The sequence below is a fragment of the Lepidochelys olivacea genome (assembly GCF_965140295.1).
Source record: "Lepidochelys olivacea isolate rLepOli2 genome assembly, chromosome: 2".
In the NCBI taxonomy this organism is placed as follows: Eukaryota; Metazoa; Chordata; order Testudines; family Cheloniidae; genus Lepidochelys; species Lepidochelys olivacea.
Genome location: NC_140412.1, coordinates 148,645,109 through 148,669,062, shown reverse-complemented (window position 1 = coordinate 148,669,062; position 23,954 = coordinate 148,645,109). Strand labels below are relative to the sequence as shown.

The 23,954-nt window shown below is 42.0% G+C and overlaps 1 protein-coding gene across 8 annotated transcripts in view; it reads left to right on the top strand.

The window, feature by feature from the left end:
* The first annotated feature begins 262 nt into the window (after positions 1–262).
* The window catches only part of TERT (telomerase reverse transcriptase), a 138,230-nt gene continuing 114,538 nt past the window's right edge, over positions 263–23,954 (top strand). For 7 of the 8 annotated variants that reach the window (XR_014710625.1, XR_014710626.1, XM_084621795.1 and 4 more), the window contains exons 1-6: positions 263–4,624; positions 6,559–8,542; positions 11,828–12,023; positions 15,479–15,668; positions 21,218–21,400; positions 22,875–23,036. Coding sequence is in view for 6 of the 8 variants with exons in the window: in XM_084621795.1 (XP_084477921.1) it covers positions 4,316–4,624; positions 6,559–8,542; positions 11,828–12,023; positions 15,479–15,668; positions 21,218–21,400; positions 22,875–23,036 (3,024 nt within the window). In the remaining 2 variants the exon portion in view is untranslated. The remainder of the gene's footprint in view (positions 4,625–6,558; positions 8,543–11,827; positions 12,024–15,478; positions 15,669–21,217; positions 21,401–22,874; positions 23,037–23,954) is intronic. The other variant, XM_084621794.1, reaches the window with a different exon arrangement.

Genomic DNA, 23,954 nt, shown 5'->3' with positions numbered 1-23,954 from the left:
GGGCTGTTCACGCACAGCTTCTGGCATGTAAGCTGCTCCTTGGATTGTGCAACCAAATGACACTAACCAATATCTCTGGGCCCAGACAAAACCCTAGGAACCTCCGTCTTGTAGTGTCCAGTTATGCCCATTGGATGCTGCAAGCTTGTACGAGTTCGTCAATTTAACAAAGAAATTGACATGCACCAGGCTTGTTATCCCAAGGGGAGTCCCTGACACAGGTTCAAACCAAACACACTGCTTCAGGTAGAACAAACAAATTTATTAACTACAAAGATAGATATGAAGTGATAGACAAAACATCAGAGTGGCTACCAAAATAAAATAAAATATAAGCACGCAGTCTAAACTCTCAACCCTATTAGACTGGGCAACATCTAGATTAAGCAGCTTTTCTCACCCCACTGGATATTGCAGTCCTTAATATACAGGTTTGTTTCTTAAACCTGTTCCTTAAATCTCCTCTGTTGGAGTCTTGTCTTCTTCTCAGTGTCTTAGTTGCTTGCAGTGAAGGTGGGGGCAGGAGAAGGGCTCAGTATGTATTCACTCTGTCTGTTTTATACCCTCAGTCCATGTGCTTGGGGAGCACAAGTCCAGGCATGTCTGGGGGGCATTGCTGAATCTCTCCAAGCAAGGTTGAGTAATTCCCCTGGTGTGGCCTCATGCAGGTGAGTCACTGCATTGTAGCTCCCTTGCAGGACAATGGCTGTTGATGGGTGGTTTGACACCCCACCTGGGTGTTGGTTACTTTCCTTGCTGTTGCCTCTGGGGAGCTAATATCTATCTAATTCCCCAATTTACAACATGTTTTACTGACCACCATACAACACAATTCCATATGCATTACTGATACATATATATGGATAGAGAAATGACTTTCAGCAGATCATAACCTTTCCCCTGATACCTTACAAGGAATTCTTTATATGTAAGATCACGTTTATATGAAAATGAGGAATATGGGAGTTACAGTACATTCCCCCAAGGTATATAATGTCACACATACTCATCCAGTAATGTGGCCTTTAGCATGTGAATGTTCTACAGCCACTGCTCATTTACCCAAAACTGCGTTATGATAGGATCCCACCAATCAGTGCTCATTTCTTGGGTCTAGAAGTGGCAATTCACCATGTGGAGCTGCTCTGTGTATGTCAGCCCCAACCTGGCATTTTTATTTTCACTGTGTCAGTCAGCATCCAGTTATTGTGCTTGAACGTCTCCGCATTTTCCCCATCACACCGCCATTTGTAATTACGTTTACCATAGTTCAGGTTCCCAAAAAGAGGACACTGCCAGGGGAGCAAGCTGGATGGGGGTACAGTTGGACGGTGCTGGAGGTGTGTGTATACTGGGATAGGTATTTAGGGGGTGCTGGAGGGGTTGTGTGTACTGGGAGTCGGTATTTGGAGATGCTGGAAGGGCGTGTGTGTACTGGGAGGAGGTAGCTGGTGGGTGCTGGAGGGTGTGTGCGCACTGGAGGGGTGTGTCTGTACTGGAGGGAGTACCTAGGAGGTGCCAGAGAAGGTACCTGCAGCCTCACTCTCTTGGTGGGGACAGGTTGCTCCCTGTCACAGTGTCAGAATGGCTGGTGCAAGGCCAGGACCCAGCACAAGCTGCCAGTCAGCACATCCATGTTGGCCTTCCACCACAGGTCTGAGAGCTGGGGCCTGGGTGGGTGGGATCTGGAAGCTGTGGTTGCAGGGGAATAGACCAATCAGCTGCGGATGCAGGAAGGGACCAATCAGGGCATAGAGAGGACTCCTTCTGACACAGGCACTGACTCTGTGGGTGCTCCGGGGCTGGAGCAACCACAGAAAAAAAACAGTGGGTGCTAAGCACCCCCTGGCAGCCCTGGTGATCAGCTCCTTCCCCTCCCCCCAGCGCCTCTTGCCTGCTGGTGATCAACTGTTCAGCAGTGTGCAGAAGGCACTGGGGGGAGGAGTGGGGACAGGAAGAGGCGGGGTGGGGGTGGGGCCTGGGGCAGAGCAGAGATTGAGCACCCCAGAGAAATTAGAAAGTTGACCCCTCTGCTTTCTGAGCTGCAAAAATCCCACACATTGCCTCTTAATTGAAAAATGCAACTAGGGAGAGGGCAGAGTCAAAAAAGAGAAAATGTCTGGCCCCGGGAAAACCTGGACATATGGTAACCCTAGGTTGTTCAAGTTCTGAAAATACAGAAGAATCGTGCATCCTGTATTAGCAACACTCATGAGAATTGCACTGAGCTGTGCAGGATACATGCTTCTGCCAGAGCAATGTTGGGGACTAAAAAGTGGTGCTCAGGACTGTGGAAGTTTTAAAAAAATGGCATGAAAACTATGAGATGGAGAAAGTGGCATTGTGGGAACTTGATCTCCAGCTCTTAGAAGTCCCTTGACAAATCACCCATATATCACAAAGCGCTGTGAAAACACACCACAAGGCACTGAGCTGGCCAGCAACATGGGGCATACTTGCCCGTGGCACACCATGTTTACGCTGATGCAATCACTCATGGTGAGTACACACAGAACCATCACAAGCTCCCAATATGCACATACCCAATCGATACACAGAAGTTGGTGACTGCACTGACCTAACTTTGGGTCGACCTACCTTTGGGTCAACCAAACTTTGCAGTGTGCACATGGCATGGAGAACCCCAGATAAAGAACTTATAGAATATCATAGAATATCAGGGTTGGAAGGGACCCCAGAAGGTCATCTAGTCCAACCCCCTGCTCGAAGCAGGACCAATTCCCAGTTAAATCATCCCAGCCAGGGCTTTGTCAAGCCTGACCTTAAAAACCTCTAAAGAAGGAGATTCCACCACCCCCTAGGTAACGCATTCCAGTGTTTCACCACCCTCTTAGTGAAAAAGTTTTTCCTAATATCCAATCTAAACCTCCCCCACTGCAACTTGAGACCATTACTCCTCGTTCTGTCATCTGCTACCATTGAGAACAGTTTAGAGCCATCCTCTTTGGAACCCCCTTTCAGGTAGTTGAAAGCAGCTATCAAATCCCCCCTCATTCTTCTCTTCTGCAGGCTAAACAATCCCAGCTCCCTCAGCCTCTCCTCATAACTCATGTGTTCCAGACCCCTAATCATTTTTGTTGCCCTTCGCTGGACTCTCTCCAATTTATCCACATCCTTCTTGAAGTGTGGGGCTCAAAACTGGACACAGTACTCCAGATGAGGCCTCACCAATGTCGAATAGAGGGGAACGATCACGTCCCTCGATCTGCTCGCTATGCCCCTACATCCCAAAATGCCATTGGCCTTCTTGGCAACAAGGGCACACTGCTGACTCATATCCAGCTTCTCGTCCACTGTCACCCCTAGGTCCTTTTCCACAGAACTGCTGCCTAGCCATTCGGTCCCTAGTCTGTAGCTGTGCATTGGGTTCTTCTGTCCAAAGTGCAGGACCCTGCACGTATCCTTATTGAACCTCATCAGATTTCTTTTGGCCCAATCCTCCAATTTGTCTAGGTCCTTCTGTATCCTATCCCTCCCCTCCAACTTGGATGACTGTCTCCCCATTCTACCCACACACCAGCCTCCCTACCTTCTCTAATTAAGCACTGTGCTCTATAAGTAAATAAAAAGAGCTAAACGAATCTCTTTTAGAACCTCCTTGTTTAAACGCATTCTCCCTCCACAGGGAACGTAAGAGGTCGCTGCCCAATCCTAACTGACAAATGTCGCGTGGCAGCAGTCATAGAATCATAGAATATCAGGGTTGGAAGGGACCTCAGGAGGTCATCTAGTCCAACCCCCTGCTCAAAGCAGGACCAATCCCCAATTTTTGCCCCCATCCCTAAATGGCCCCCTCAAGGATTGAAGTCACAACCCTGGGTTTAGCAGGCCAATGCTCAAACCACTGAGCTATCCCTCTTCCACTCCCCGCAGAAACAGCATGCTTCCTCCAGCCCAGCCCCTGAGCCTGCTTCCACCTCCACTCCTGCATGGCACGCCTCCCGCCCAGCTCACTGCTAACCTCAGCTTCCCTTCCCCTTAGGGCTCGTCCGCTCCTCTGCGCTGCGGGGCGCGTGCGGCGCTCGTGAAACCAGCTCAGGGGACGGGCGGCGAACAGGCTCGCTCACTAGGTCTGCGCAGGCAGGAGCGTGAGCATGCGCAGGAGCCAATAGGCGTGGATTGGCTTTCCTGTTGCCCCTAGGTTGGGGGGTGGGCAGCTGTCGCGCCCAGCCCCGGGAGCTCAATAGGTGCAGCAGCACACGCGGAATTTGTGGGTCCAGGAGGGAGGCATTAGTGCTTCTAGGAAAGGTGGCTCGGTCCCAGCAGGGAGGCGGTTCCGCTCGGCTTCAGAAGCATGGCAGGCTCTGGGCCCTTTCGTGCCGTGCTGGCCATGCTGGAAGGCTGCTATGCCGACGTGCTGGGGCTTGAACAGTTTGTACAGAGGCTCCGGGAGGCGGCTGCCTGCAGGCCTGGCGAAGCTGAACTGCTGCAGCGCGGAGACTCCGAGCTCTATCAGACGTTTGTGTCTCAGTGCGTGGTGTGCGTCCCCCGGGGAGCCCGAGCCATCCCCCAGCCCCTCTCCTTCCAACAGGTACCGCCTGGGGTCGGCGTTCGCTGGGCAGCGGGAGGACGCTTTCGGGAGGCTGGCGTGCCCCACTCTGTGGTAGGCAGCTATCGCGTGCGCCGCAAGCCTCTTGCTGGAGCGAAATTAATGGTTCCTGACTTCTTGCTTTTTCTACTGAAAAGCACTGGAATTAATCCTCTTTTGAACAGCAGAGGCTGTACTCCTGGGCTAGTCAGTTCTTCTGGCTGCTTGTACTCTAGCAAGCACCAGAGCAACCCCGTCTGGAAGGAAGAGCCTCTCTGCTCTTGGCTGGCTTTTCTTCTCACCTCACTGTAGCCGCGTTTCTGAAATGCACAGCGTCGGGGTGGTAGTGCTGCCCGGGCGGCAGTCAGCATGGCGGTGGGATGCGTTGGCACCCAACGAATGGTTGCTGCAAATACTGACTTCTGTTTCTCCCTCCAGTCTCAGATCGCTCAGCCGCCCCCACAAAAGCGGGAGGGGAGGGGGGGAATCATAGAGCTCTGTTGTTTTTCTATGGTTTTTAATTGGCTCGTGGATCTGCTGTCGACCCTGCTCCTTGCCGCCCTCCACGTGTAATGGTGCTGCTCCTGTTTTCTCCTCTGTTCTTCTTTTCTTCTCTACTCTTGGCTTGTGTGTGGGTTATAGCATGCAATTTTTCGTTAAGACAACAGCCACTCAGATGATTACTTTTATTCTTGGGGCTAGGTAATCTCTGTGACCTGGGGCCAGGGGCTGTCTCTTAGAAAGCCCTGCAGTGGGTTGGTTCTTCCTGTTTCCTTGATGGTGATGGATGAGAGCAAGTTTCCTGGTCCCTAGGCTGCATCTAGATCAGAGTCAAATCAGGGTTAAATAAAAGGTTACATATGTAAGGTTATCTGCTTTTGTATTTTCCGTATACACTAACACCTAAATATTAAAAACAGTGACTTGTGTAATCAGAGCTGAATAATATTTTCACATTTTAGGAAAATCTAAAGGGAAACAATTCTGTTCTATTATGTAAACAACAAAATAATTTTTTCCCTCTTGTAGAAGAATGCACTGGATTTCTCTCTCAAAGCTACTGTATAAAATTATTGAAATGGGACTCCAGCTATAAGCTTATTGACCAATTTGTAAAACCATGAGCTGATATTTTGTTATTGTTAATTTTACAGAAGCACTTGGAAGCCCCAACCAAGAGTGGGACCCTGTTGTGTTAGGTCAGGGTGGGCAACCTGTGGCTCTGGAGCCACGTGTGGCTCTTCAGAAGTTAAAATGTGGCTCCTTGTATAGGCACTGACTCCGGGGCTGTAGCTACAGGCGCCAACTTTCCAATGTGCCAGGGGGTGCTCATTGCTCAACCCCTGGTTCTGCCACAGGCCCTGCCCCTACTCCACCCCTTCCAGTGCCCTCCCCTGAGAATGCCCTGCCCTCACTCCTCCCCCTCGCCCCAGAGCCTCCTGCAGGCCCCAAAACAGCTGATCGGGAGGTGCAGGGAGGGAGGGGGAGGCATTGATCGGTGGGGCTGCTGGTGGGTGGGAGGTCCTGGGAACAGGGGCGGGGGAGCTGATGGGGGGCTGCTGACGTATTACTCTGGCTCTTTGGCAACGTACATTGGTAAATTCTGGCTCCTCATGCTCAGGTTGGCTACCCCTGTATTAGGTGCTGTGTGCAGACAAGCAGTAAGAGACAGCCTCTAGGGTCTGGCATTTACATTCTAAATAGATGGGATAGACAGTGAGTGGGGGGGAGAGAGAATTTTGTCTAATTTACATAAGGGGAACTGAGAGGCTACTGACTTGCCTAAATTCAGAGTTGTAGCTTTCAATATGTCAAAGCCTGGAGTAGGAATTTTCAAATGTGATATGATGTGGCACAATCCTTAATCTTGTTTTTAAAAGTCTTAATCTAAAACCAGAGCGTGGGGCTTTGTATTCTCTGGCATACACCTTTTTATTAAAAGGTGTATGCATCTGTTGTTTATAAGGGGGTCTGACATGTAAAATTAACTTTTCTCTCTCTCTCTTCAGTTATCTAGTGAGAGTGAAGTAGTCATAAGAGTCATTCAAAGACTTTGTGAAAAAAAGAAGAAAAATGTCCTTGCATTTGGGTATGCATTATTGGATGAAAACAGTTCCTATTCGCAGGTTATGTCTACTTCAAATATATGCAGCTATCTACCTAATACTGCAACAGAAACTCTTCGGATGAGTGTGCTATGGGAAACATTATTGAGCAGGATAGGGGATGATATTATGATGTATTTATTGGAACACTGTGCTATCTTTATGCTAGTGCCACCTAGTTGCTCTTATCAAATATGTGGGCAGCCTATGTATGAGCTTGCTTCAAGTAATGCAGCACCTTCCACAGTGTTTGTAAAACAAAGATATTCAAAAAGTAGACATAATATTCTGTTTGACTACGTGCAAAAAAAATGTCAGTTATCAAAGACAAACAGGTGGAAATGGAAACCAAGATCAGAAATTAATATCTTGAGCACTAAAAGTCAAGGGAATAATAAAACACAAGGCTCTGCGCCTGATTATGAGCATTCTGCCACAGCTAAGGGAGCTGTTGGGCAAAATTCTAAAACAAACAAACAGGTCAGAATGGTCACTGGAAACCTGGAAAATCTCAGAGGACCTAATCTATATCCAGTTGCTACTGCCACACCTTCAAAAAGGAAGCTTGATAAGGATCAATTCGAAGTTACAGCTAAAAGGATGAAGATAAACCTAAGGGAAGAAGACGATGCTTGGAGCTTTGGATCTAATGAAGATGAAAACAAGTTCACTCTGGACATCATTTATGATACACAGTCTCTTTCATGTGTAGAATCATTTTCTGTAAATAACTTTATTAAAATAAAGTCCATTTCTCAAGAAAATGAGAGTAGAGCAGAGACTCCTGATGCACCATCTTTAGTGCAGGAAGTTCAAAATAGTAAGGAAAAATCTGTGACAGATGATGAGAGTTCGTTAAGGCTGCGTGTTCAGTGTAATAAACTTTATAAATCTAGCACTTATACTAAAACAAATTCCAGCAGAGAGGGAGTAGAGCTAGATATCTGTAAATTTCAGGTTGGTTCTGTACAAATGAAAAAAGCAGAAGATAAATTTTTAAAATACAGAGGGCTTAAGTGCCCCCCAACTAATATAGCTAAGAAGCTATCCAATAAAATCTCACGTTCCAGAGTGTACATTGGGAGGAAATGTCTTTTGTATTCTTCCGGGAGCTTCCGAGAATGTTTTCCTAAATCATTTTTATTGAATCGCTTAAAGGGCAGCCAAGCAGGGGGACAACAGCTTGTAGAAATGATATTCTTAAACAGCAAAATGTTGCCGCAAAAATGCAGTGCAAACATACCAAGTTATAACTGGAGAAAGAAGAGATTGCCCAAACGCTACTGGCAGATGAGAGATGTATTTCAAAAATTGTTAAAGAATCATGCAAAGTGTCCCTATTTAGTACTTTTAAAAAAGAATTGTCCTGTCTGGATTTCTGAAACAAATTCAAGCAAAACTGACACAATTTGTCAGTCAGTTTCTTGTGACAGAGTACAGATTGATAAGGAAGCAGAAGGTCAAGTTGGGAAAGAGCCTACTATATGTTTGACAAGCAATAGCAGAGAAGGTGGTTACACTGATGTTCCAAATGGTTCGTGTTTGCTTTCAAAAAGAACTTCAACCGATTTAGGTATCTTAAGCAGCCCTGAGAAATTTGTGTTGGGGCAAACAGAAAATGAAAGACAAAATGCTAAAGAATTCTGTGACCCTGGCTTGAAGGAGCTTCTCAGACAGCACAGCAGCCACTGGCAGGTGTATGTTTTTGTGCGGGAATGTTTAGACCTGGTGGTACCAGAAGAACTGTGGGGTTCTAGCTATAACAAATGCCGCTTTTTAAAAAATGTGAAAACATTCATCGCCTTGGGAAAATTTGCCAGGTTTTCTTTGCAGGAATTGATGTGGAAGATGAGAGTGAATGACTGTACATGGCTTCGTGTGATCAAAGGTACTAATTGTAATATTAAAATAAGGCACTATACAGTAGAGGCAGCTGACCAATGTTCAGATTTAACCCAAGTGAGGACTTGAACTGAATGTTCACTGTTGAAAGGCTAGTGTGGTTGCTTATTATTAGGGCTCTGTGTCTGTCCTGGAGGTCGCGGAAGTCACGGATTCTGTGACTTTCCATGACTTCTGCAGGGGCCAATGTGGCTTCCCCCAGGGTCGTCCAAGCAGCTGGCTCTGGGGCCAGCTGCTTAGGTGGTCCCCAGGGACAGCCTCACCAGCTGCTGCTGGAGAAGTCCCAGGGACAGCCACACCAGCCACTGCTCTGGCAGCCCCCAGCAGCGGTCCCAGAGCAGCCAGGAGTCCGCTGGCCCCGGGTGGCGGTCCTTGGGCGGCTGGCTGGAGCAGCTGCGGTCCACTGGGCCCCAGGCGCGCCCCGCCCCCACCCTCCAGCAGCAGCTCCCCACGCCTCTCCAGCAAAATTCCACCCCCCCCCCAAGATTTAATCACAGGTATTTTTAGTATAAGTCATGGATAGGTCACAGGCTGTGAATTTTTGTTTATTGCCCATGACCTGTCCATGGCTGTTACCAAAAATACCTGTGACTAAAAATTATACCAACTGGTCCGAGATAGTGCTAGACAGGTAGCTTTATAACTCCCTGTTTCTATGTGCTTGAAACTTTCACTCTTTAAATACGTTTTCCATGTCTCTGCCTGAAGGTGATTTCTTCAATTTCTTCACTGTGTTTTCATAGAATATCAGGGTTGGAAGGGACCTCAGGAGGTCATCTAGTCCAACTCCCTGCTCAAAGCAGGACTGATCCCCAGTTAAACCATCCCATAGATCTGAAATAATGCTTATTGGATGGCGTGACTCTCACAAAACTTTGTTCAGTTTTGGTCACCTTAACTCAAAACAAAATATGTAGAAGGTGTCTGGGGGGAGAGAACCACTGTTTAGTTTAGAGAGTGGATATGATAGAGATATAGAAAATAATAAATGATCTAGAGAAGGGCAGCTGGGAACTCATGAATTATGGGAGGATATCCAATTAAACTGAAAGGTAACAAATTTAAAACTGGCAAAAGAAAATACCCTTCTACAAAATGCAGAGTTGAACTCTGGAATTTGCTGGCAAAAGATATAAATGACTCCCAAGAGTTCAGCAGAATATTTTTAGAAGTATTGAGCTTATTGATATAAAAAAAATTTCAGAGAGACCCTTATTCTGCAGGATATAAGTTTTATACTAAGCTGTTCTGGGGGTGGGCGTTGATTTGGAGGAAACTTCCTTTGTGGGGTGGATGCTGTCCTTTCCCTGAAGCATCAGGTACCAGCCAATATTAGAGACAGGATATCAAACTAGATAGTCCAGTATTGTATGACAGTACGTAATTTAGAAACATATATATGTGACCCAAACGGGCACAGGCCTCTCTTGCTGCCAGGTCGTGCTTTTTTTCCTCAGGTCAGATAATTAGCAAATGACTGAACTTTTAAATTTCAAAGATGGAATACAGATCCTCATTAATGATCACCCCCTGTTAAGTCTGGGGGAACTGCTTTGCTCTAAAATTTATTATGAACTGAAAAATCACTTAATATGTCTACATTAGGGGGCAACGCTGGTATAGGCTTGCTGGTGTAGATATTGCCCAACTAGGAACTAAAGGCTAACATTATTAAGTATGGGAAATTCCTTTCCTTTTCCTCTTTATTTAAGAGAGGAAATTTAAATGGAAGACCTATGGTAACACCACTCTGAAGTTTACATGTTTGAGAAAGGAAATGAAAAAGTTAAGGGTCGTACAGAAATGTTAACGAAGCTCCAATACACAATCATGGATATATTGTAAAATGGAAATAGTAAAATTATTAGGGAGGAGTGCTAGTTCCTTCATAGGTTGGAGCTCCAGCTACCCATCTTTTATAAGTTTGACTTTTTTTTCGCCCTCCTCACCCCTCTAAATACCCCCAAACTAATTTTTTGCTTGAGATTTCATAGAATCTCATTCATGGATATATTTTTATAAGTTTAGTGAAAATCAAGAAGGCAGTCTTACAGATATGAGATTAAACTAGTCCATTGCTGTTTCAACACTTAATAATATTTTTTGACATTCATTATCTTGATACTTGTCATGCTGCGTCCAACCATAACACAAATACTTTGGTTAGTAATTCTGGGTGCATCAGAAAATGAATTTTCAAAATCTCTGGGTACAAATTTTTAGTGTCCCAAATTTTTACATTTCAGCTAATATCTTTTTGACTCGTATTTCAGAGAATATGCTCCCTAGGAACTCCAGTAGGATCTTGGTTTTTGGCCCTGATCCAGCAAAACTCTTAGGTATATGCTTAAAATTTAAGCATGCTTTGCAGTTTGGTAGATCAGAACCTTTTTTCTCCATGAATAGCAGCATCTTTTTTCCTGTCTTCCATCCCTTCTCTAAAGGCTGATTCCATAACGGTAACAGATTTATATCTGTTGGCCCATATGTAGAAAATGAACTATCTGTTGCAAAGATAACTTCCAAATGTGTTACTTGCATATGTGTATTTTATTGGCTGGGTGCTAGAACTTCACTTTCAGAGTTTTTCAAATGTTTAGTGTGGGGTTTTTTGGTGATGTTACCTGACATCCATTGAAACACCATTTTATTTTATTTATTTAAACTATGGCAGATTTCCACCAAGATTGAGGTCCTTTTGTGCTAGGTGCTGTAGAGAGTCCCTGTCCTAAAGAGCTTTCAGGCTAGATATATAAAGGGTTAGGGACAAGGAAATGCTTGTATTCCCATTTTACAGATGGGGAAAATGAGTTTCAACTGTAACTCTCTTATGAAATGTATTGTTTGGAAATATGTTTAACAGGAATCAAAATTATCACCCATGTGAGATATGGCTGAGTTAACATTTCTATAGGAATCTTACCCTTTCACTTCTTGACTTATTTTAGTTGTCCTGTTAGCGTGTTGTGTTTAATGTTGATTTTGTTGGGAGGGATAGCTCAGTGGTTTGAGCATTGGCCTGCTAAACCCAGGGTTGTGAGTTCAATCCTTGAGGGATTTATCTTTATACTTAACATGTGCCAAGCTTAAAGTATGCCTAATTTAAAAAAAAAATGGGGTTTAGGCTGCTTGGGGGACCAGTTACTGTAAAATTGTTTGGCAGTTTCTCTATCTCCCTTTTCCAAAGTCAGCCTAAAAAATAGTGTGTGTTGTTGGCTTTTAGAAATGTGAATTACAGATTCTGAATATAATTGAATTCTGCTTATTGTAGGTGATCATTTTGTTCCTGCTTTGGAACACCATTACCGTGAAGAAATCTTGGCCAAGTTCCTATACTGGCTGATGGATACCTATATTGTACAGCTGCTCAGATCATTTTTCTACATCACCGAGACCATGTTCCAGAAGAACATGCTTTTCTTCTACCGAAAACTAATTTGGAGCAAGTTACAGAACATTGGAATGAGGTATTTCTAATAAAAGTCTACCATTTACAAAATATGGAAACCTTCCATTTTGCAGTAGTTAAGGTTACAACTTAGCCCCTCTATCCCATTTTCATTCACTCAATTTCTTAAAACTCATTTTGAGATGTTCATGCTTTGTCAGCTCAAAAGTGACTGTTCTGTGGGGAAGCTGATTAAAATCGCTTCAACCATTTTCAAGTTCTCCAAGTGGGGTGTGGGGATGAGAGAAGTATTTAATCTGTTTAAATTAAAACAAATGTCTCTTTCTCATGGGTAACTCAAACAAATGAACTTCAAAACTAAAAAGTTACAAATGGATAGTGTCAAAGTCCCATAGTAAGATTGGGAAGACAAAATTAAAAGCTACTAAATTCACTTTAATTAATGTTTAAAAAAATAATAATTCTATAGTACTGGATTGTGGAATTACATAGTATCACGGCTAGGTTTTTCACCTTTTATAATGTTATACAATAGGAAATGCTATAGCTTTTGCTTTTAAACAATGTAATTCTAGAACTCAATATTGTTTTTATCTTTTAAAAAATTGTTTCACACATTCAAGTTCTTTGATGATGCAATATTTAAATTTACAATTTTGAATCCTAAGGTGAGGAAATACAAAAGTTTAAGATCTAATGGCAATGTTCATTCAAATACATTGTATTTTATACAAACTTTCAGTTTAGTTCTTATAGACTACAGTACACTGATCTATTTAGTTAGTATGTACAACTTGGCCAAGTTAACACTGATAAGGTCTTCATATGTGTTGGTACAGTACCTGACCCAGTGAGGCATATTGTATTAATGTATATGGAGTATATGTTAACATAATCCAGTCACTGTCCAACATTAAATAGTTTTAAACAAAGTTTGGGATTTGGTATACAGAGATCTCAGTCTGCTTAATATCAGGGCAAACACCCAATTAAAAATTATTTTAACCTTTTATTAAAGATACAAAAATGAAAAAACAATGAAGCATTTGAAATCCAAAATATTAAGGCTTTCATTTTAACAACATCCCTTGTTCCCATTCTCCTTCCCTTTAGCTGAAGAGAGTTTTTAGAGGGAAACACCCTTGTTTGATGGCCTATCCAAAAGTTGTAACTCCTTTTTGGGGAAAAAAGAAGCTAGTTCAGATGGGCTGGGGCTGTCTGTTCCTGTTTCCTAAGAAGACAAAACAAGACAAACACACAGAAGGGGAGAGAAAAGAACAGCGAAGATAGAAAATGCAGCTTTTGTCTCTGATGTTGACTTGCACTTGCAGCCTTACTGTTAAAAGAAACACAGGCAAAGCACATGGGCTTATCAGCTCTCCTAAGACCTGTCAAACTTGTACCAGCATTGCTGTTTAGGACATTGTTTTACTTGTTCTGTTTCTGGTCACAAGCTTATTACAGTGTTGCAAAATATGCAGTCTTGGCTGGCTAATCCAGATGCTTATTAGAAAGAGGAAGAAAAAAAGTGGGATAGGAAAGTGGTTAAATAAGGTAGGGAAGGAAAAGGACAAGCAGGGGGAGGAGGGGTGTTGGAGGGAAAAGGCAAGAGAGTCTCAGGTGGTGGTTGGGCTTTAGCCAGAGCAGGTAGAGATGGTGATGCTGGGTCCCTCTCTCTGGCTTGTTCTAATAGAATTTCTCTCAGGATCAGGATAATGAAGGCCCAGGTTCCCAAGAGATGAGGTGGCAACCATGATGGTGAAGCTCTCTCGTTCCCCTTCTTCAGTCAGCCAGCATCGCCAGTAGCCTCTGTCCATTCATCTGTATTTTCCTCCCAAAGTCTTTTTTCTTGGGTTTTAAACAACTCCAAAAGGAAGTGATGGACATAATAGTCCATCTGCTTATTATTTTGTCCACCAATTAGGCTTTGGTTTTGACACACCAATTTGGGTCCAGTTTCACACTTTCCTTGTTGACCAGATCTTGAGAGTCCTTGAGATATATCAGTAGGCCTTTCTGTTTGGACTAATTCAGTCTTTCTTTTTTACACCTTTCCCTGTCAACGTTTGTTGTTATAGGTTATTGCAACAGTCCATTAACTTTCACTCACTTCTCACAACTTGAGTTCACAATTAGGCCAAATTTATTGGCCCAGTTATCACACAGGTCCACAATTGTTGCATCTTCTGGCCACAACACATTATAAATATTACATAATAATAATGAACATTGTTTGGCATATCATATCTTGGGTTCAAACTAGCAACCTTAATGTGCCCAAACACATAGGCTTTTACACTTAATACATTATAAAATATTAATTTATTTTATATTTGATTAATAGCATCTAATGTAACTAACATGAAATATTGAACTTAATAAATACTAACAATGTTTTCAACTTTGTGCTTAGAAAAGAAAATCTGTACCAAAGTTGTTAAAACCAGGAAGTTTTATTTATCAAAAAATAAAACAAACACTAGCAACACTGCAGTGTGATCCATAGAGGTGGACCCCTGCACGCAGACCCATTTACTTGAATGGGACTCTGCACCCTGTTGCCCCATCTTAAAATCTGATCCATGCAGGTGGATCCTTATGCCTATGTGTGATATTACCCAATTTGGACTCATGGACAACTGTCCCTCCTCAATTCTCCAAGCTGGAATGCCTTTTACACTGCTTTGCTGTGAGAACAACCGTTCATGGTCTGATTACGCACAGCCTTCAGCACGTAAACCACTCCCGGCTATGTGGTAAGAGTGCTGTAGCCAGCCGACATGAGCAAACTCCCATTCCCAGACTTCCCTCCAGAATTGTGCACCTTGTACTGCCCAGCACCCTTCTGGACAATATACACTCATATAAAGTCAGTCATTTTATTAATAGAAAATGATGTGCACAAATCCTATTATTCCAAATGAAGTTTCCCACACACTTCAATCCAAACACACTGGTTTAGATAAAACAATAAAACAAACCTATTAACTACAGCGATTACAAGTCATGAGGCATAGAAGTCAGAACTGGTTACCAAGAACTAAAAGATAGAATGCAACTAACACCATTTTAACAAGCTAAGTGAATTCAAAGCAAAGGTCTCTCTCATCACAAGTTCCAACAGCCTTACTGGTTGAATCCTTCAGTCAGGATCCCACCCCCCCAGTCCAATGCTATTTCTTTTCTTCTTCAAGTGTTGTTGATGTTGTTGGTAGAGAGCAAAGGAGAGATGATTTGGGGCATCTGCCCTCTCCTCTTATAGCCCTTTCTCTTGCTCAAGAATCATCTTCCCCCAGCTGATGTTCAGGAGTCAAAGTCTGTGTGGACAGGAACCTTAATTCTATTCTGAATAATGCTTTTAGCATAATCTGTTTTCTTGGATTATCCTTTGGTAAAATAAGTGAATATATGTGATTATTTCTGAATAATACTGAATACTTCACTCAGAAGATAAAACATATGCAACTTACTGCATTTAAGTCCCTTTAAACTTAATGTCCGTTTTTATTTTAGAAACCATTTTGCCAAAGTGCATCTTCGTGCATTATCTACAGAGGAAATTGAAAAAGTACAGCAGAAGAAATGTGTTCCTATGGCATCAAAACTTCGGTTCATCCCTAAACCAAATGGGTTGCGACCTATAGTAAAAGTGAACACTGTTGTTGGAGCAAAAACATTGAACAGGAAAAGCAGAGACAAGAAGGTCACTCTATAATGAATTTGCCTGTGTTCTTTTTTGTCATATTGTAACTAATATCCAAGGGGGTTGTCGATAGGTGTTTATATTATAATATATAAATAAAATAAATTTTAAAATAAGATTGCAAACTCAGGCACTCAAAAGCCAGGAAATACCTAAACTAAGGTTGACCTTGCAACCCTATTTTGGGCCCCCTATGTATTATGACCGTCTTTTTAATTACAAGATCACATACATAACCCCCCATGCACCCTCCCCTTCCCCCCTTCCCTGGATTCATTCAGTGTATAGTTTTACTAGTGTTAACTGAATGAATGGTTATTCAACATTTAATTTAGTATTCATTGTCCAGTATATCGTCCCATCCTCTATTTACTGCAAACAATCCAAATCCTGCAGAGAAAACTCTGAATTTATAATTTCCTTATGGGTTTTTCTGTGATGCTCTCATCATAGAATCAGAGTGCTTCACAAATATTCACAATACCTGGATAAAATGAGAGGGTACTACTTCCAGTTTACAGATGGTAGAATTAAGGCACAGAAGAATATCAAGACCAAAATTGTTGAAGTAATTTGTGATTCCCAAATTGATGGGCCTAGGGCCTAATCTTCAGAATATTTAACATTTGTATCATACTTTATATGTTCCAAATACAGCTCCAATTGACTTTTGTTGCTGTTGTGAATGCTCAGCATTTCTGCAAATCTGGCACTTTGTGTCTCAAATTGGGCACCCATGAAATGAGAGATACAATTAATGGCCATTTATGAAAAATTTGATTTAAGTGACTTGCCCAGCAACATACAAGAATTCTGTGGGCAGAAGCAGGGATAGTTTCCCCAGGGTGTCATTCAACTTCCTAAACCACAAGATCATCCTTTCTTTTCCTGCAAATCTCCTGCCTTATTTACTGCACACTTTCCAACTTCAGAAACAAATGAGGCCAGAGCCCTTCAGACACCAGCCTCATTCACTATGTAGCCCTGATTCATCCCCACCGCAGATCCATTTTATGCAGTGAAAGAATCCGGGGGCCCATGAAAAATATAGTATGTGATCGTATAATCAAATACTCATTACATATGTGCAAGCAGTTTGAATTAACATTGGCCAGGCAGTTCCTAGCTCTTGAGTGCTCAACTTTGCAACCTTAGCTTTCTTTTGAGGTAGCTTTTCATGCTATGTTTTTCCCTAATTTCTTTTAAAAAAAAAAAAGGAACAAATGAAATAGGAATTTTATCATCTGCCCTCTCCTCTTATAGCCCTTTCTCTTGCACAAGAATCATCTCCCCCCAGCTGATGTTCAGGAGTCAAAGTCTGTGTGGACAGGAACCTTAATTCTATTCTGAATAATGCTTTTAGCATAATCTGTTTTCTTGGATTATCCTTTGGTAAAATAAGTGAATATATGTGATTATTTCTGAATAATACTGAATACTTCACTCAGAAGATAAAAATTTTTTAACAAACCTATTTAAAAACTTTGGAGTAAGTGTATGTGCTTGTGTGTGGATTTTCCCCACCTAGGATTGAGGACCAGTATGTAACGCAGTGGTTCTCAAACTTTTGTACTGGTGACCCCTTTCACATAGCAAGCCTCTGAGTGTGACCCCTCCCCCCCCGCTTATAAACTAAAAACATTTTTTAATATATTTAACACCATTATAAATGCTGGAGGCAAAGCCGGGTTTGGGGTGGAGGCTGACAACTCGCGACACCCCATGTAATAACCTCGTGACCACCTGAGGGGTCCTGACCCCCAGTTTGAGAACCCCTGTAATGAAATGTTAAACTGCATTGTGCTTGTCAGCCACTAGGAGGTGCTATGTGTAAAATTGTTATTTAAGCTAACCTTAGCCATACCTAGCAGAGCACTAAAGGATCTTATAGTGAACGCATCTGGTGTATATCTCTCTGAGAAGGAAGCTCTGTAGTCAGTCTATATCTGATACTGAAGCCTGAAATGATAGTAGCAGTCCTGCAACCTACTCAACTTGTGCCAGAAGAGAACAGATACAGAAGGAACAAAGGTTGCAGGATCTCATCAACATGCCACTCTTCAGTGACCCAGAGAACTTCAGCTGTAACAGACCTTCACAATGGGTAGACTGGAAGCAGTATTTTGCAAGATTTCGCATTGCAAACAAGGTAACAAGTATCCTCTTTAATTTATGCTGTGGGCAAGAAGCAGAGCATTTCTTTAAATCATTTGACTTTACTGAATACATTCACAAAAGAGACTGTGAAACGGTTCTGGCTATGTATGATGCATACATTATACCTCTGAGAAATGTGGTTTATGAAAGACCATGTTTTCAACAGAGAATTCAAGAACCAGGGGAAAATGTTGAACAGCTGAAACCTGAGATTTTTGGAACTTGAAAACCTGAAAATATCAGGTTATTGGGTTAACAGATAAAAAATTTTTCACAGCAGCTACTATTGAAGGCAGACTTAACCATATCCACAGCTATACAGAAAGCAAAGCAGTCTGAACTATTCAAACAGCAGAAGAAAAGGCAGGAGCAACTTGAAAAACCTGAAACTAGCTTAGAAGCTCTAAACAGCAGGAAGGCTACAAGTCATTATAAAACTCTGGGGTCTATCACTTGTGACTACACAAAACTTGCTTGGAGAGTGAAATTGAATATTTATGACAAGACTATTGACTTGTTGCAATCATCTCAGAAGAGGTTTACAATTGCCTTAAATGCCTCCAAGAGCTAAAGTCATCTGCAACAGCTCAAATTAGCCCTGGAGGTATTCTGAACTGCATGGGCCAGTTCACCACAAAAAAACAACTTACAAAGACAAAAGCTTTGCATTCAGAGTATCTTAGAATATCAGGGTTGGAAGGGACCTCAGGAGGTCATCTAGTCCAACCCCCTGCACAAAGCAGGAACATTCCCCAACTAAATCATCCCAACCAGGGCCTTGTCAAGCCTGACCTTAAAAACCTCTAAGGAAGGAGATTTCACCACCTCCCTAGGTAACCCATTCCAGTGCTTCACCACCCTCCTAGTGAAAAAGTTTTTCCTAATATCCAACCTAAACTTCCCCCACTGCAACTTGAGACCATTACTCCTTGTTCTGTCATCTGCTGCCTAGCCACTTGGTCCCTAGTCTGTAGCAGTGCATGGGATTCTTCCATTCTAAGTGCAGAACTCTGCACTTGTCCTTGTTGAACCTCATCAGATTTCTTTTGGCCCAATCCTGTCATTTGTCTAGGGTCCTCTCTATCCTATCCCTACCCTCCAGCGTATCTGCCTCTCCTCCCAGTTTAGTGTCATCTGCAAACTTGCTGAGGGTCCAATCCACACCATCCTCCAGATCATTAATGAAGATATTGAACAAAACTGGCCCCAGGACTGACCCTTGGGGCATTCCACTTGATACCGGCTGCCAACTAGACATGGAGCCATTGATCACTACCCGTTGAGACCGATGATCTAGCCAGCTTTCTACCCACCTTATAGTCCATTCATCCAGCCCATACTAGTTTAACTTGCTGGCAAGAATACTGTGGGATACCATATCAAAAGCTTTGCTAAAGTCAAGGAATAACACATCCACTGCTTTCCCCTCGTCCACAGAGCCAGTTATCTCATCATAGTAGGCAATTAGGTTAGTTAGGAATGTCTTGCCATTGGTAAATTTATGCTGACTGTTCCTGATCACTTTCCTCTCGTCTAAGTGCTTCAAAATTGATTCCTTGAGGACCTGCTCCATGATTTTTCCAGGGACTGAGGTGAGGCTGACTGGCCTGTAGTCCTCCGAATCCTCCTCCTTCCCTTTTTTAAAAAATGGGCACTACATTAGCCTTTTTCCAGTTATCCTGGACCTCCCCGGATGACTGATAGTACATATGACCAAAGACCAACAATGTTCTTGGCCACAGCATAGCAGCTGTGATGGGCCTAATAAGAAAGATGGAAGAATTCAAAAGAGGATTTGATGTTATTGGATGTTTGAAAGGAGATCCTGTAAAAATTAGCTTAGCAGACAATGCTGAACCATACAAATTGGATGGACAAGGAGGATGGACAACTCCAGCTTCGTAAAGAAAAATAATTCAGGGCCTAGAGCATATGTGATCAAGACTTACAGTGGAGGTTCAAGAGAAACCATTGACAACTTCAGGAATAATCAAAGAAAAGACTCTGTAGATGGTGGATATGCAGATTAAGACGACTCAAGGATTCCAAACTGACCATAGCCAGTTTTTGCAACTAATGGACAGTCAGATGAGCAAGCCATTATGCGTTGCGGCCATGTAATTAGAAAACCAGTATGATTCAGAGACCGTTAACAGACTGATACTTACTGAAGTTCAAAGGTAGTGTGATAGTGTATATTTTTAAAAGGTAGGAATGTAGAACTTTAAAGAGTAAGAGGTAATGGAATTCTAAACTGTATTATAGTGGTCAACCACATAAAAATGCCTTATTTAAACTAACCTTAGCCATCCTTGGCAGAGCATTAAAGAATCTTATAGTGAACACATCTGGTAAGTGTCTCTGAGAAGTAATCTCTGTAGTCTATCTGTATCTGATACAGATGCCTGATCTGCTAGTAGCAGCCATGCAACCTATTCTGCACAAGAAGTACGTGACCCAGTATCCTTTTTCTGTGTATAATTTGTACCTTTTCTCTACCTATAATGGGGAAACTTGAGGTTCAGATACCTAATATTACACCAGCAGTACAACTTAAGGAGCAGATTTTGCAGGTGCAAACTGTTTTTTTAAATGTGGGGCTTTTATGGTCATTGTCTGGATGTGATTAGTGACAGTGTGACTTTCACCATTAACCAAGGACACTTAAATAAAAAGTTGGAGAAATAAATTAGCCAGTAATTTTGTTAAAAATAATTGCTAATTTTATTATGTAAACCATTAAAGTAAAATCAGATACAGTAGAATTGTTATAGTAAAGAAATAAAATCTAATCTGCTTGAGTTTTCACAGCTTTTTATTTAAATCTATAATTGAATTTTCAGTGTAAAAACAGGCTCCGAAACACTAGAAAACTTCAGAAATTACAAATTTCTGTACACCTTTGTCATGATTAACATATAACATTGAGAGGGTGAGAACTCTGCAGTCTGTGTACAAACTTGGGAGGATTCTGCTGAGGCGAGCAAGAGATGGGAATCCCAGTGGGGCAATTTCGCGGTCTTCTTCATCTTGAGCAGCCAGCTCTGACAACTCTTGGATGTTGTTTGTTGGTTTCAAAGGGCGTTGTGTACAGCTCAGATTGGCTGCAAGATAGTTATGTAATGTAAAATTGTTTACAACAGAAATAGAAGCTTTGAAGTGGTTTCTGTGACTCACTTTTTTTTTTAATTGAAGGCTTTTTGTGTAGTGCAACTTACTAAAGAAAGTATAGTAAAGATATGAGTCAACTTTGTCTATTTGCCTTTTTTTTTTTTAACACTCTGTGATTTCAGTAATTATTAGAGCCCTGGGTGCTTATTTTTTTTGTAAGCAAAATCTACATACTGAACATGAAATATAACATTTTAAGTTTGGCTTTTGGTTTCCCACAGGTTCATTATTTCAACACTCAACTTAAAAATCTATTTAGTGTTCTGAATTATGAACGAACCGAAAACACCAGTCTCCTAGGCTCCTCAGTGTTTGGGAAAGATGATATATATAAAATATGGAGGAAGTTTGTTTCTGAAGTTCTTGAATCAAATGATAAAATACCTCGTTTCTACTATGTGAAGGTATGTTTCCATTATTTTTTTTTCTCCATTGTTCAAACTGATCTTGCTGAAATAATGAAGGCTTTTATTATTTTTTTTTTTTTATATTATTTAGGACCACTTTTTTTCTTTGAGCTGTCTCTTTAAAGGTAAGCTTTTCTACTAGCCATGAGCCGAGTGTACAGTTGTTTTTCAGCAACGCTGATGTTCTTAATGCTGCACAGGGAGCTGCTTTCACTGGATTTTTCTGTTTCCATAATGCTGATTCTTTCCCAGTGAGTGGAGTGTTTCATTTCTTTTCTATAATATTTGTACCTCGTCTTCTGTACCTGACCCTATTTCAGAGGCTGCTTTTTTTTTTTTTTTTTTTTTTTTTTGGTCTTCCTCCAACTAGTAAATCTTTCTGGATAAATTTGGAGCCTTCCTCTTCTGCCAAGCCTCCTTTTTATGCTGGAGGTGCAACGCCCAAGCTCACGCCATAGTCTCCTGGCTGCTACAAATGTAACCCAGTGTGTGTCTGTCTCCCTTCTAGTGGCTGATCCACTTAAGAGATTAAATAATTAAGGGAGTTTCCACTTTAGCTCAAGTGGAAGAGGCTGATGCTTTTAGCATTGAAGGTGTTACATTGATAACCAAGGTGAGGTTCATTTCTGAACGATCCAGTGGGATTAGGCTCCTCTATTGCTTCCCTAACGTCAATTTTCGGCAGTCCTCTCTTGTGAATGCTTCTGTTGTTTGCTTCCGGTACTTCTCATTGCTTTTCCAAGCAGCGTCACTGCTAGTGAAACTGACCTGACACTTAACTTTTACTTTGCCTTTATTTGACAAATCCATGAACAGTGGTAGGTGCACAGCAGCTATCTGTTTGCAAATTCAGGAAGATATTAGATAGGTCATCTTCATGGTCATAATGCATAGAAACTTTTTGTAAAAACACATACAAAAATCATTTCAATAAAGTTATTTAGAATGCAGAGTCAAGCACTGGAAAGTTCAGAAATGTTAGATTTAAGGTTTCATTTTAAATCTTAATTCTGCTCCTTATGCACTCACAATATGCCAATATCTATTTTTATGGTTCGATACTATTTTTTTAATAACAGAAGGTGTTAGGCAACCTAAATATAGGGACCGCTATCGCTCCCCTTATAATAACAGCTTAAATTCAGTTAAAGCTGATGGTTTGGATATCCCCACTTGTCTGAATATGGGAATAGATTATTCAACATAAAGAACACAGAGTAGTCTTTCATTTTTGTCACTGAATTGGACTAACTGGCCCAACAGGCATCCTCCGGCCTAATACATTCTGTGCAATTTTGTCCTTTTACCTTAGCTTTGTTGTTATGTGTACGAGCCGGAGCTGGAGCGTGGAGCAGTGGAGCTGCAGGTTTTTGCCTGGAGCTGGAGCAGAGCCAGAGCACAGCTCCAAAGCCTTGGTACTTACAGTAGCATAATATGGGTTTTTTTTTTTTGTTTTTTTTTTCTATCTCAGGCTGATGTCACTGGGGCTTATGATACTATTCCTCATGATAAACTTGTGGAAGTGATCTCACAAATCCTAGATCCTGAGAAAAGAACAGTCTACTGCATACGGCGTTATGCAGTGATCAAGATTACCATGAATGGACAAATCAGAAAATACTATAGAAGACACGTATGACTAGTTAATTTCTTATTCTTGCTAGTAACATTTTTCTGTATTGGGACATATCTGTTTAATCCTTTTTTAATTAATAAGCCTTAGCTTAATTATCTAGTTACCACATACATGGAGATTCTTAAAAAAACAAAACCTACAACCACAGTTTATATGGGAAACTTGCTGGAGGAGACAAGGCCTGTTCCCCCAACCTTCCCAACAGCTATTCTTCTGTCTTCTTCCCCCGATCACCTTTGCAAGGTGAGTAGTAAGGGAAAGTCTGAGTTACCTCTTTACTAGGTAGCTGTTGTTGCCCTTGCAGCCTGTCACAGTATGATGCAAGATTGTGGTAACAAAGGACTTATGCTGTGTGTTAAACAACTTTCTGCTTTGTGATATGAAAACTGTATCTGGGCTGACATTCTGAGTTTCCATTGTTTTAATGACTGTTAAGTTAATGGGTTGGAATGTAGCACAACAGAATTAGGCCCACTGAGCATAAGAATAGCCATGCTGGGTCATGCCATTGGTCCATTTAGCTCAATATTCTGTCTTCCAACAGTGGCTGGTGCTGGATGCTGCAGAGGGAATGAACAGAACAGGGCAATTATCAAATGATCCATCACTTGTCATCTAGTCCCAGCTTCTGGCTGTGAGAGTGTTAGGGACACCCAGAACATGGGGTTGCGTCCCTGACCATCTTCGCTAATAGCCACTGATGGACCTGTTCTCGATGAACTTGCCTAATTCTTTTTTGAACCCAGTTATACTTTTGGCCTTCACAACATCCCCTGGCAACAGGTTCCATGGGTTGACGTGTATTGTGTGAAGAAGTACTTCCTTTTCTTCGCTTTAAACCTGATGCCTACTAATTTAATTGGGTGACCATTTTTTTGTGTTTTTATGTTGTTTGTGTATTTTTGTGTTCTTTGA